General features: G+C 45.9%; 1 protein-coding gene across 2 annotated transcripts in view; it reads right to left on the bottom strand.

Annotated features, from left to right (window-relative positions):
- Window positions 1-15137, bottom strand: part of LOC126279585 (leucine-rich repeat-containing protein 15) — a 176067-nt gene that overhangs the window by 115359 nt on the left and 45571 nt on the right. Inside the window, exon 2 of one of the 2 annotated variants that reach the window (XM_049979691.1) lies at window positions 7628-7823. In XM_049979691.1, the coding sequence (XP_049835648.1) occupies window positions 7628-7807 (180 nt within the window). In that variant the 5' untranslated portion in view covers window positions 7808-7823. Of the gene's footprint in view, window positions 1-7627; window positions 7827-15137 lie in introns of both variants that reach the window. The other variant, XM_049979690.1, reaches the window with a different exon arrangement.

The following is a 15137-nucleotide window of genomic DNA, read 5'->3' on the forward strand; positions in this document are numbered from 1 at the left end:
TTGTATGTAACAAAACAGCGGAGGCATATGGGGAGAGACAGATTTGTATGCGACTCTCTGAGATAGTGATCTGATGTATGATATTTTGTTTCAGAAGTGTAGTTGAAACAGCCTTTTATGTATTGCACAAAGGACATCTGCATATTAATGTTTAACTGAAACAGTCAAAATGGCTAGTAGACACACGTATAATCGCCGCAGATTCTCCACCTCTTGTAGAATATTTTGCACACATCTACATCTGCATGTAGGTGATTACTCTGCTACTCAAACCAACTTCAAGCTGTCTCTCTACCCTCCCACTCTCGAACGGTGCGCGGGAAAGAAACACTTAAAGTTTTCTGTACTAGCCCTGATTTCTCTTATTTTATCGTGATGATCATTTCTCCCTATGTAGGTGGGTGCAACAGAATGTTTTCGCAATCGGAGGAGAAAACTGGTGATTGAAATTACATGAGAGGATCCCGTCGCAACGAAAAACGCTTTTGTTTTAATGATTACCACTCCAATTTACATATCATGTCTGTGGCACTATCTCCCCTATTTCACGATAATACAACTGCCCTTCTTTGAACTTTTGTGATGTAATCCCACCTTATGCAGATCCCACACCGAACAGCAATACTCTAAAATAGGGCGGACAAGCATGGTGTAAGCAGTCTCATAAGTAGACCTGTTGCACCTTGTAAGTGTTCTGCCAATGAGTCGCAATCTTTGGTTTGTTCTACTCACAACACTATCTACGTTATCATTCCAATTTAAGTTATCTGTAATTGTAATCCCTAAGTATTTAGTTGAATTTATAGCCTTCAGATTTGTGTGACTTATCACGTAATCGAAATTTAGCGGATTTCTTTTAGTACTCATGTGAATAACCTCACACTTTTCTTTATTCAGGGTCAAATGCCACTTTTCGCACCCTACAGATGGAAATGAAGTCACATGCTTCTTGACAGAGAGTAGGGGAACGATGAGGGAGACCCGCACCGCCGTACTTCAAATGCTTCAAATGGCTCTGAGCACTATGGGACTTAACATCTTAGGTCATCAGTCCCCTAGAATTTAGGACTACTTAAACCTAACTAACCTAAGGACATCACACACATACAAGCCCGAGGCAGGATCGAACCTGCGACCGTAGCGGTCGCGCGGTTCCAGACTGAAGCACCTAGAACCGTTCGACCACACAGGCTGGCGCACCGTCGTACTAGGCAAGGTCCTAATGGAGGTGGTTTGCCGTTGCCTTCCTCCGACCGTAATGGGGATGAATGATGATGATGAAGACGACACAACAACACCCAGTCATCTCGGGGCAGGTGAAAATCCCTGACTCCGTCGGGAATCGAACCCGAGGACCCTGTGCTCGGGAATCGAGAACGCTAACGCGATACCACGAGCTGCGGACAACCATACAGATATCCTATCTGAATCATTTTGCACTTTGTTTTGGACATCTGATGACTTTAAAAGACGGTAAATGACAACATCACCAGCGAACAATCTAAGACAGCTACTCAGATTGTCTCCTAAGTCGTTAATATACACTCCTGGAAATTGAAATAAGAACACCGTGAATTCATTGTCCCAGGAAGGGGAAACTTTATTGACACATTCCTGGGGTCAGATACATCACATGATCACACTGACAGAACCACAGGCACATAGACACAGGCAACAGAGCATGCACAATGTCGGCACTAGTACAGTGTATATCCACCTTTCGCAGCAATGCAGGCTGCTATTCTCCCATGGAGACGATCGTAGAGATGCTGGATGTAGTCCTGTGGAACGGCTTGCCATGCCATTTCCACCTGGCGCCTCAGTTGGACCAGCGTTCGTGCTGGACGTGCAGACCGCGTGAGACGACGCTTCATCCAGTCCCAAACATGCTCAGTTGGGGGACAGATCCGGAGATCTTGTTGGCCAGGGTAGTTGACTTACACCTTCTAGAGCACTTTGGGTGGCACGGGATACATGCGGACGTGCATTGTCCTGTTGGAACAGCAAGTTCCCTTGCCGGTCTAGGAATGGTAGAACTATGGGTTCGATGACGGTTTGGATGTACCGTGCACTATTCAGTGTCCCCTCGACGATCACCAGAGGTGTACGGCCAGTGTAGGAGATCGCTCCCCACACCATGATGCCGGGTGTTGGCCATGTGTGCCTCGGTCGTATGCAGTCCAGATTGTGGCGCTCACCTGCACGGCGCCAAACACGCATACGACCATCATTGGCACCAAGGCAGAAGCGACTCTCATCGCTGAAGACGACACGTCTCCATTCGTCCCTCCATTCACGCCTGTCGCGACACCACTGGAGGCGGGCTGCACGATGTTGGGGCGTGAGCGGAAGACGGCCTAACGGTGTGCGGGACCGTAGCCCAGCTTCATGGGGACGGTTGCGAATGGTCCTCGCCGATACCCCAGGAGCAACAGTGTCCCTAATTTGCTGGGAAGTGGCGGTGCGGTCCCCTACGGCACTGCGTAGGATCCTAAGGTCTTGGCGTGCATCCGTGCGTCGCTGCGGTCCGGTCCCAGGTCGACGGGCACGTGCACCTTCCGCCGACCACTGGCGACAACATCGATGTACTGTGGAGACCTCACGCCCCACGTGTTGAGCATTTCGGCGGTACGTCCACCCGGCCTCCCGCATGCCTACTATACGCCCTCGCTCAAAGTCCGTCAACTGCACATACGGTTCACGTCCACGCTGTCGCGGCATGCTACCAGTGTTAAAGACTGCGATGGAGCTCCGTATGCCACGGCAAACTGACTGACACTGACGGCGGCGGTGCACAAATGCTGCGCAGCTAGCGCCATTCGACGGCCAACACCGCGGTTCCTGGTGTGTCCGCTGTGGCGTGCGTGTGATCATTGCTTGTACAGCCCTCTCGCAGTGTCCGGAGCAAGTATGGTGGGTCTGACACACCGGTGTCAATGTGTTCTTTTTTCCATTTCCAGGAGTGTAGATCAGGAACAATAAAGGGCCTATAACACTTCCTTGTGGAACGCTGGATATTACGTCTGTTTTACTCGATCTCTTTCCGTCTATTACTACGAACTGTGACTTTTCTAACAGGAAATAACTAATCCAGTCGCACAACTGAGGCGATATTCCGTAGGTAAGCAGTTTGATTAGAACACGCTTGTGAGGAACGGTGTCGAATGCTTTCCGGAAATCTAAAAATATGGAATGTATTTGACATACCCTGTCGATAGCACTCATTAATTCACGAATATAAAGAGCTAATTATGTTTCACAACAACGATATTTTCTGAATCCGTGCTGAATATGTGTCAATAAATCGTTTTCTTTGAGGTACTTCATAATGTTCGAACACAGTATATGATCCAAAACCCTACGTCAAATCGACGTTAGTGATCTGGGCCTGTAATTCAGCGGATTACTCCTACTTCCCTTTTTGGGTATTGGTGTGACTTGAGCAATTGTCCAGTCTTAAGGTATGGATCTTTCTGTGAGCGTAGGTTGTATATAATTACTAAATATCGAGCTCTCGTATCAGCGTACTTTGAAAGGAATGTCACTGGTACACAATCTGGACCGGAGACTTTGCCTTTATTAAGTGATTCAAGGTGCTTTGCTACACCGAGGATATCTACTTCTATGTTTCTCAACTTGGCAGTTGTTCTTGATTGGAATTCAGGAATATTTGCTTCGTATTCTTTGGTGAAGGAGTTTCGAAAAACTGTGTCTAATAACTCTGCTTTAGTGGCACTGTTATCAGTGACTTCACCATTGTTATCGCGTAGTGAAGGTATTGACTGCGTGTTTCTGCTGGTGTGCTTTACGTATGACCAGGATCTCTGTGGATTTTCTGCCACATTCCGAGACAGAGTTTCGTTGTGGAAATTATTAAAAGCATCTCGCATTGAAGTACGCTCTATATTTCGAACTTCTGCAAAACTTTGCCATTCTTGGGGATTTTGCGTTCTTTTAAATTTGGTATACTTTATTCGATGCTTCAGCAACAGCGATGTAACCATGGAAGATCAGTACCATCACTTATTAATATATGTGGTATATATATCTCTCAATTGCCGTCGATACTATCTCTTTGAAATCATTCCACATCTTTTCTACGCTTACTTGATCAGATATGAAGGAGTGAAGACTGTCTCTTAAAAAGGCGTTAAGAGCATTTTTATCAGCTTTTTTTTTAAAGAGATATACTTTGCGTTTCTTATTTATGGTTATAGGTGTTACGGTATTGAACCTAGGAGCAACTGCCTTGTGGTCGCTAATCCCTGTATTCGTCATGATACTCCCTATTTGTCCATGGATTATTTGTTGCTAAAAGGTCAAATATGCTTTCGCAATCATTTAAGCTTCGAGTGGGCTCATGAACTAATTGTTCAAAATAATTCTCTGAGATAGTATATTTTCGGAAGACGTTTTATGCCTGCTGCCGGCTTTAAAAGTATAATTTTTCCAGCATATCGAAGGCAGATTGAAGTCACCACGGACTAAAATTGTATGAGTGGGGTATCCACCACCCGATGGTGAAAGTCAAGGAATCTGCAGCCTACACGGTCGAAGAACCGCCTGAGACTCTGATTCAGACCCTCCACTCGGATCTGCACCAAAGACCCACAGTCGGTTCTATCGATTATGCTGCACGTGGTGAGTCCCGCCTTAATTTCGCGAGCAAGACTGGCAGTCTTTACCATTTCCGCTAGCCGTCCGAAACCAGACAGAATCTGCTTCAATCCAAAGCGACACACATCATTGGTACCAACAAGAGCCACCACCTGCTGTTGGCTGCACCCTGTACTCTTCATGGCATCCGGAAGCATCCTTCTCACATCCGGAATGACTCCCCCCGGTTTGCACACGGATTGCACACTGGCTTCCTTCCCCTCCTTGGCAGCCATGTTCCTAAGGGGCCCCATTACGCACCCGCTGATGCTCAAGCCGCAAGACCCGTTCTCTAAATACCACCGAAAAATACCGTGACAGGTCACGTACACTTGGTGTAGAATCTTCCACGCAGTAAACTGCGATGAAGATAAGGTACAGGCAGACTAATTTGTCAAGTATCGCTACGGGGTAATGATGACAGATTACGCTCATACAAAAATAAACGTAACGCCTAGTAGACATCACGCTCATCTCCCGTAATACCGTTCTTGGCAATAACAAGAAAAAAAAAACCATTGACGGAAGTGAATAAGACTCGCCATACTTGCACTCGACGCTACGAGGGGGCGGTGCATGCGATGATCAAACGTACAGCGCTGCGGACACACCAGCAACCGCGTTATCGGCCGTGGAATGTTTGCTAGTTGCGCAGTGGTTGGTCACCGTCAGAGCCTGTGGCAGTCAGTTTGCCGTCTGGGCGTGAGGTCTCCACAGTGTATCGATATTGTCGCCCATGGTCAGCAGGAAATGCACACGCCCGTTCGACCTCGGTCCAGACAGCAGCGACGCAAAGATGCACATCAAGACCATCGCAGTCTACGAAATACTCTACTGGACCACACCGCCGGCCGGAGTGGGCGAGCGGTTCTAGGCGCTACAGTCTGGAACCGTGCGACCGTACGGTCGCAGGTTCGAATCCTGCCTCCGGCATGGATGTGTTTGATGCCCTTAGGTTAATTAGGTTTAAGTAGTTTTAAGTTCTAGGGGACTGATGACCTCAGCAGTTAAGTCCCATAGTATTCAGAGCCATTTTTTTTGGACCATACTGCAAGAGAACTTAGGGACGCCGTTGCTTCAGGGGTATCAGGGAGAAGCATTGGCAAGCGTCTCCAAGAAGCAGCGATACGGTCCCAGGTACCGTTAGGGCGTCTTCCACACACGGCGCAACTCCGCTCAGCTCGCTTAGAGTGGTGTCGCCATAGGCGTTTATCGAAGGACGAATGGTCATGCTTCGTCTTCAGTGATGGGAGTTGCCTCTGCCTTAGTGCTAATGATGGTCGTACACGTATGTGGCGTCCTGCAGGTAAACGCCAAAATCAGGAATGTATTCGATAGAGACACAATTAGGGCCAACACCTGGCAACATGGCGTTTCTCCTCTCATGATCGAGGGAATATTGAACAGTACATGGTGTGTTCAAACCTTCATCCAACCCATCATGCTACCGTTCATGGACCGGTAACGTGATGTGCTTCTCCAACAGGACAATTCACGTCCACATGTATCCTGTGCCACCCAACAGGCTCTTGAACAAGCTTATCCTGGCTTACACAGTGGGGGATGATCCAACCTGTACGTTTTGTGATGAGACGTGATCGTCCGATAGCATACGGCTTACTTGTTATTTCACCATCCTTCAACTATTTTCCTTACGTGATCACGACAGTGGTACACCAACAGACGACCAGCTTCGCCGTTTCAGATATTCTCGTTTGCAGTCGCAGCGCTACAACAATGTCACCTTTGTAGAAACCGGTTACATCAGTGGATTTCCGAATTTGCGGTCCGTACCTTAGCTATAATGACTGCCTATTTCGCTTACATTCTCTCCTTACTGCGTCACGTGCCCGCAACACCACCCGGAGGCATTCAACCTCCCACTGGGCAGTGATCATAATGTCTTAATTAATCAGAGTACACACCACTTCATTGCCATGACTTACACCAGGTTTCGAGGGTCACGCAACCTCCAGGTACCAATTCTGCACCATCTACAGCACTCCAGATCGGTGTGGTCTTTTAAGAGCTTGCCTAATATTTTGTGCTGTTAGCTTATTGGTTTCTTAACCTCCCCTGTCTACAATCGGCTCCATAAGCGAAGTCGCTAACGTACGCCTGTGTGGTGCAGCTCGACTGTGAGATAAGCTGGTTGGAATACTGGCATCAAAGAATTTTCACTACCAGTGTTTGGCCGGCAAGGGAAGGAGAGGTAGTAACGTAAGGTTCCTGCTCACCAGTCTAGCGTCAATGTCCTGGATTAAATTCCAAACTTTTCTGAAGTGTCTGAAAGTGAAGGTGCATGACACAGTTGATGGTGATTCGTCCGCTGGATGGGAACGTTAAGCTCGATGTCCCCCTTGGTAGTATTCCCGAGAAACAGACTATGTGGCGGTTCCATCATCTCCCTCCTCTTCATCCACAACAATAAAAACGCAGCACTACATTCTGCAAGCTCTCATACGAACTACACAGATACACGCTTGACTCTTCATATCTGTTCGGACGGAGGCAATGGCAAACCACCTCCACTTCGGCTCCTCTGCGTAATGGCCTACTTTGACACTGATCTCTCTGTTCAGACATCGTGAGGATTATTCAGCCTCGGATAGGGTTGTTCCAACTGACTGTGGCCAGCCTACTCACGCTTGATGGCTATGTAATTGTTATAATGTCCGTCCCTGGTAGCTGAGTGGTCAGCGCGACGGAATGTCATACCTAACGGCCCGGGTTCGATTCCTGGCTGGGTCGGATATTTTCTCCGCTCAGGATCTGGGTGTTGCGTTGTTCTTATCATCATCATTTCATCCGCATCGACTCGAAAGTCTCCGAAGTGACGTCAACTCGAAAGACGGTCTACCCGACGGGAGGCCCTATCCAATTTCCATTTCCAATTGTTACAATTGCTCATCGGCATATTATAACCAGCTCTGAATGGTGCCATTGTGTGTGGAAACTGCGCATGGCTTACATTTGGGTCGAGGCCTTCCGGTATGACGGTGAGCGACTGCGACGAGCAGTCGACGCGGGCGCCGTCCGGCGGGTGGCAGCTGCACTCTGAGGGGCAGGAGTAGCTCGCCACTGGGCCCACCAGAGCCAGCAGCAGCAGCAGCCCCGCGGCCACCGCCCTCTCTGCCAGGCGAGACCGCATGCTCGCCGTCACTCTGCTCCTGAAACATAGGTGCAGAACTCTCAAAGTGGTATCGCGTTGAGCAAAACAATTCTTTCCTCTTATACCCACTCATTTTTCGCTGAATTTACAGCATCATCAGCGTTATTTAATCTTATTTCTATTAAACAACAAGAACAATGTCTTTACTTCCTGTACATATATGGGGTGCTCAGAACGTATGGTCAGCATTCAGTGGTATAACAGGAAAAATCATTCGATGCAAGGATTTTTTTTTCCTTTGTTGTATTTCGATTCCCCCCGAAGGGGGGCGGGCTGGCAGCAGCTTATTACGCTGCTCTGCAGCCTGCAGACTTTTTAAAACGTAAGAAAGAAGATAAGAAACAATAAAAGCAGGCGATAAAACGGTGACTTAAATTGTAAAACGGCGGAAAATTGTTGAAAGTTAAAACATAAAGCAAAGGGTTGGCAAAGCTGATAAAATACCCAGGAAGCAGACAGGGAACATAGTAGACAGACAATTAAAAAACATGGCGACAGTCTGGTTTCTGTTCGCAAGAGATATAAAAATCACACCCAGCGACAGTATGATGTCCGTTCGCAACACTTCAGAGAAGACACACAACACTGAACACTCACTGGAAACACTGTACTAAAATGTCGGCACAAAGATAACACACCATAGCCGAGGGCAGATGGGGGGACGGGGGACCTGGGCAGATTGTGGGGGGGGGGGGGGGACAAGGAAGGAGGAGAGGAAACACGAAAGGGGGGAATCAAAGGAGGGAGAGGACTCATAAGGGGGGGAGGAGGGGCGGAGCAGATTTGAGAGGGAATGGGGAAAGGCAGAGTAGGAAAATGCAAAAGGACTTGGGGGAGGGAAGGGGGTGCAGAGAGAGGGTATGTGGAAAAAAAAGGAGGATGGAAGGGGAGGAGAGGGAGTCCAGGAAAAGGACAGAGGAAAGGAGGGAGGGTGAGGATCAGAGTTGATAGGAGGGATAAATGGAGAGAGAGAGGGAATCATCCGGGAGGGGGAGTTGATGGAAGCCACCTTGAGAAAGGAAATGAAGGGTGTAGAGATGGAGGGTAGGGGGGACACAACAGTGAAGACGTGGCAGGGGGCAGGGATGGTAGAGGAGAGGAGCAACCAGGGGGTGAGGGGGATCAAGGCGGCGGGAGGGGAAATTTAGTAAATATGCACTCTTAAAATACCCGTACACACCTTAAGAGCAGAGAGCACGTCATCTTTGATACTGTGAAACATACACTATGTGATCAAAAGCACCGAGCGTGGTGGCGCAGTGGTAAGCACACTGGACTCGCATTCGGGAGGACGACGGTTGGAACCCGTCTTCGGCCATCCTGATTTAGGTTTTCCATGATTTCCCTAAATCGTTTCAGGCAAATACCAGGATGGTTCCTTTGAAAGGGCACGGCCGATTTCCTTGCCAATCCTTCCCTAATCCGAGCTTGCACTTCGTCTCTAATGACCTCGTTGTCGACGGGACGATAAACACTAATCTCCTTCTTCTCCTTCTCCTTCTTGATCACTAGCATCCTGACACCCCAGAAAACATACGTTTTTCATATTACGTGCATTTTGCTGTCACCTACGGACAGTTACTCAATATCAGCGACCTCAGTAGTCAGTAGACATCGTGGGAGAGCAGAATGGTGCGCTCCGTGCAACTTACGGACTTCGAACGTGGTCAGTTGATTGGGTGTCACTGGCGTCATACGTCTGTACCCGAGATTTCCACACTCCTAAACATCCTTCGGTCCGATGCCCCCAGTATGATAGTGAAGTGGAAACGTGAAGGGACACGTACAGCACAAAAGCGTACAGGTCGACATCGTCTTTTGACTGACAGAGACCGTCGACAGTTGAAGAGGGTCGTAATGTGTAATAGGCAGACATCTATCCAGACCATCACACAGGAATTCCAAACTGCATCAGGATCCACTGCAAGTACTATGACAGTTAGGCGGGCGGTGAGAAGACTTGGATTCCATGGTTGAGCGGATGCTCAAAAGCACATCACGCCAGTAAATGCCAAACGACGCATCACTTGTTGTAAGGAGCGTAAACATTGGACGACTGAACAGTGGAAAAACCTTGTGCGGAGTGACGAATCACGGTAAACAATGTGGCGATTCGACAGCAGGGTGTGGGTACGGCGAATTCCCAGTGAACGTCATCTGCCAGCTTGTGTAGTGCCAACAGTAAAATTCGGAGGCGGTGGTGTTAGCTTATTTAGAGCGGCGATATGTGCAAGGACGGTCATTATTTTCCCTGCAGCCTGCAACATCATTAAACTCGCTCAAAACGAAGGAGCTGTGGAATTTTTGGAGATGGGCCCGTATCTTAAACAAGTACGACCCAAAGCACAATAAAACTATTCTCGGCAAATCTTAGTGCTGATTTCCGCAGTTAGCATAAACGTGAGGGCTGTGCTATTTGTGAGTATAACTAAACCTCAGCGTCTGAAACAGACTTAGCTTCATCTTATGTAAGACGATTAATCTTCGAAAGCTGAAACAATGAGAATCCTAGTGGGACAGAACGAACGTAAAGAAAACATTGTTTCTAATTCTACATTTACATCTACGTCTACATTATACTCCGCAAGCCACCCAATGGTGTGTGGCGGATGGTACTTTACGCGCCGCTGTCATTACCTCCCATTCCTGTTGCAGTCGCATTTGGTTCTCGGGAAGAACGACTACCGGAAAGCCTCCGTGCGCGCTCTAATCTCTCTAATTTTACATTTGTGATCCCCTCGGGAGGTATAAGCAGGGGAAAGCAATATATTCGATACCACATCCAGAAACGCACCATCTTGAAACCTGGACAATAAGCTACACCGCGATGCAGAGCGCCTCTCTTGCAGAGTCTTCCACTTGAGTGTGCTAAACATGTCCGTAACGCTATCACGCTTACCAAATAACCCTGTGACGAAACACGCCGCTCTTCTTTGGATCTTCTCTGTCTCCTCTGTCAACACGACCTGGTACGGATCCCACACTGATGAGCAAATCTCAAGTATAAATCGAACGAGTGTCTTGTAAGCCATCTCCTTTGTTGATGGACTACACCTTCCAAGGACTCTCCCAATGAATCTCAACCTGGCACCCGCCTTACCGACAACTAATTTTATATGATCATTCCACTTCAAATCGTTCCGTACGCATACTCCCAGATATTGTACAGAAGTAACTGCTACCAGTGTTTGTTCTGCTATCATATAAGCATATAATAAAGGATCCTTCTTTCTATGTATTCGCAATACATTACATTTGACTATGTTAGGGTCAGTTGCCACTCCCTGCACCAAGTGCCTATGCGCTGCAGATCTTCTTGCATTTCGGTGTAGTTTTCTACTGGCGCAACTTCTCTGTATACTACAGCATCATCCGCATGAAGCCGCATGGAACTTCTGACGCTATGTACTAGGTCATTTATATATATTGTAATTAAGTAAAATTGTCTGGTCACGTTAAATAGAAAATGTGTTTCAGAAAGTGATGTGTGATGTATTGCAAATGTAAGCGCATGTAAATCCCAAGGAAATTACAATAATACTCTGTTTCTAATCGGTGTGCTGAAGTATTGTAATAGTGATTTGGTTTTCATATGGGAGGAAAGTGGATTTGTTTTATGAATAAAGTAAAATATTGTTGCAGGCAGATTCGAACCAGCAAATGATTATCACCTTTTAGTATTCAACAGTCCACCACTCAACCAACCGAGCTAAAAATGACGTGGAAGGAAGCGGGTATAACGATAACTTTTACTAAGAGTTTAATTTCGTCTACTGACGCTATCCTTCTTTGTAACAGTGAGAAAGCGTATGTCGGAGGTAAATTACTATTAACTTCAGCGTGCAAGACATTTTTAATTAAACAAGGCAAACTGAGCATCGACATGGTGGCATTACACCGGTGGAGTGCAATCAATTTTTACTCTCCTTCTCGTTCTCTGAAACACTCAAAAACAATTTTTCAAGAGTTTTATGGATGTATTTGAAGAGTGTGGTGCTACACAGCATTTATAAACCATTTTCCGAGACGTAAATTACAAAACGAGACATCACGGTGAATTAGCCTTATGACAGTGGGACCAACAAGCTAGCCAGTGACGTCAAAGGCATCAAAAGTCTCGAATGGGGAGTTTTAGCTGGCTTTCAAATTATTTTAATTTCATTTCCATTTTGATAAAAGAATACTTAAATTATAGAAGGAAGAAAGCATGTTATGAATATAAAATGACGTAATTAGCTATTTAAGACGATTTCCAGAAAACAGTCAAATGACCTATTCTTTCACATACTTGCGACCTGCGTATGTTCCAGTACTAGTTGTTTCACTATGATACAATTGTGCCCAGGCTTCTTTTCCTCTATATTCACTTTCCGACTCTTAATATTAGTCAGTGGTAGGGATTTGTTTCTCCACTTACGCCACTCACCAGTTCCAGCCGCTGATGCTCTTCGCACTTGGTTTTTGCTGACAGGCTGCCTCTCAGCACGCTACTGACCTCACTGAAGCTGTTTGGAGCTTAGTTCTCAAATTTCCCGTCGATGGCGCCACTTGTCGTTGGTATTAACTAGTATTATCTATCATTAGGTTTTTATACAGGGTATTACAAAAAGGTACGGCCAAACTTTCAGGAAACATTCCTCACACACAAATAAAGAAAAGATGTTATGTGGACATGTGTCCGGAAACGCTTAATTTCCATGTTAGAGCTTATTTTAGTTTCGTGCGTATGTACTGTACTTCCTCGATTCACCGCCAGTTGGCCCAATTGAAGGAAGGTAATGTTGACTTCGGTGCTTGTGTTGACATGCGACTCATTGCTCTGCACTACTAGCATCAAGCACATGAGTACGTAGCTTCAACAGGTTAGTGTTCATCACGAACGTGGTTTTGCAGTCAGTGCAATTTTGCAAATGCGGAGTTGGCAGATGCCCATTTGACGTATGGATTTGCACGGGCAATACCCGTGGCGCGGTACCTTTGTATCGAGACAGATTTCCAGAACGAAGGTGTCCCGACAGGAAGACGTCCGAAGCAATTGATCGGCGTCTTAGGGAGCACGGAACATTCCAGCCTATGACTCGCGACTGGGGAAGACCTAAAACGACGAGGACACTTGCAATGGACCAGGCAATTCTTCGTGCAGTTGACGATAACCCTAATGTCAGCGTCAGAGAAGTTGCTACTGTACAAGGTAACGTTGACCATGTCACTGTATTGAGAGTGCTACGGGAGAACCAGTTGTTTCCGTACCATGTACAGCGTGTGCAGGCACTATCAGCAGCTGATTGGCCTCCACGGGTACACTTCTGCGAATGGTTCATCCAACAAGGTGTCAATCCTCATTTCAGTGCAAATGTTCTCTTTACGGATGAGTCTTCATTCCAACGTGATCAAACTGTAAATTTTCACAATAAACATGTGTGGGCTGACGAGAATCCGCACGCAATTGTGCAATCACGTCATCAACACAGATTTTCTGTGAACGTTTGGGCAGGCATTGTTGGTGATGTCTTGATTGGGCCCCATGTTCTTCCACCTACGCTCAATGGAGCACGTTATCATGATTTCATACGGGATGCTCTACCTGTGGTGCTAGAACATGTGACTTTACAAGTACGACACAACATGTGGTTCATGCACGATGGAGCTCCTGCACATTTCAGTCGAAGTGTTCGTACGCTTCTCAACAACAGATTCGGTGACCGATGGATTGGTAGAGGCGGACCGATTCCATGGCCTCCACGCTCTCCTGACCTCAACCCTCTTGACTTTCATTTGTGGGGGCATTTGAAAGCTCTTGTCTACGCAAGCCCGGTACCAAGTGTAGAGACTCTTCGTGCTCATATTGTGGACGGCTGTGATACAATACGCCATTCTCCAGGGCTGCATCAGCGCATCAGGGATTCCATACGACGGAGGGCGGATGCGTGTATCCTCGCTAACGGAGGACATTTTGAACATTTCCTGTAACAAAATGTTTGAAGTCACGCTGGTACGTTCTGTTGCTGTGTGTTTCCATTCCATGATTAATGTGATCTGAAGAGAAGTAATAAAATGAGCTCTAACATGGAAAGTAAGCGTTTACGGACACATGTCCAAATAACATATTTTCTTTCTTTGTGTGTGAGGAATGTTTCCTGAAAGTTTGGCCTTATCTTTTTGTAACACCCTGTATATTACTTACTAGGCTGCTTATTCGCACTTACGTTTTAGTTTATGTCTTATGACAACTGTAGCTGTGTAAGGTTTTGTTTTATTATTTTATCCTACTCTTACCCCCACCGTGAGACGAACCTTAAGATATGCGTATCATTAGTTGATTAGTTGCAGTTCTGACATGAGGCCTGCCCTTGGTATTTGGCTTCTTTATTCAATTTTTGTAAGTATTTACGAGCTCTTTTTATATTAATGTATTCATTAGTGTATTACTCATTGCCTTTGTATATTTTTAGGATCACAGTTGTATGCCGCATGCATCTCGTTGTTGAAATTGGCAAATAATGTGATAGTTATAACTATGTACCATATTTTATCTTTAACTTTTAAAAGTATTTAATCTCTTCTTTCTTAATTTGAATAATCCTATCTAACTTCTACTTATTTGTGGTGTATTTTTCTGTAAAGCCATCTGAAGAAGGGCACTAAATGCCTAAAACCTGCTAACGAAATAAAATTCCTTGTATGAAACTGGTTGCTGATAATTCCGATATATTAAGATAATGTGTACAAATCACTTTCATTTACAACAAATTTGAACAAATTACCCACATCACTGACATAAATACCAACAGCCGGCCGTTGTGGCCGAGCGGTTCTAGGTGCTTCAGTTCCGAACCGCGCTGCTGCTACGGTCTCTTAAGTCTAGTGGACTGATGGCCTTAGATGTTAAGTCCCATTGTGCTCAGAGTCATCTGAACCATAAATACCACGTATTCACTTCCTTCTAGTGCATATACGATTTTGATTATTGGGAAAATTACAGTCTGTGGCCCTTATTGCTATACTGCTGTGTAATTTCTCAAAATTCCATTTAAAACCAATTCAGACAATATATCAACATAGCAAAGGGAAAATTTTCTGCAAATGAAGTTAAAACATTTTTTTTTACTGAAGACAAAATTTACAGTGGTTTTGTAATATTTGGAAACATTCTTCGTTTAATATAAGTAGTTTGAACTCTGTTGGCCATTTTTAAGGTATATACTAACATTTTGTACAATGCTATAGATCATATTCCGGTTCACAGTTTTAATTTCTCGCAGTTGTTCAACACAGGAAACGCTATGTTGTAAGTAAGAGAAACAATTCT

Source organism: Schistocerca gregaria, chromosome 1 (assembly GCF_023897955.1).
Source record: "Schistocerca gregaria isolate iqSchGreg1 chromosome 1, iqSchGreg1.2, whole genome shotgun sequence".
NCBI lineage: Eukaryota > Metazoa > Arthropoda > Insecta > Orthoptera > Acrididae > Schistocerca > Schistocerca gregaria.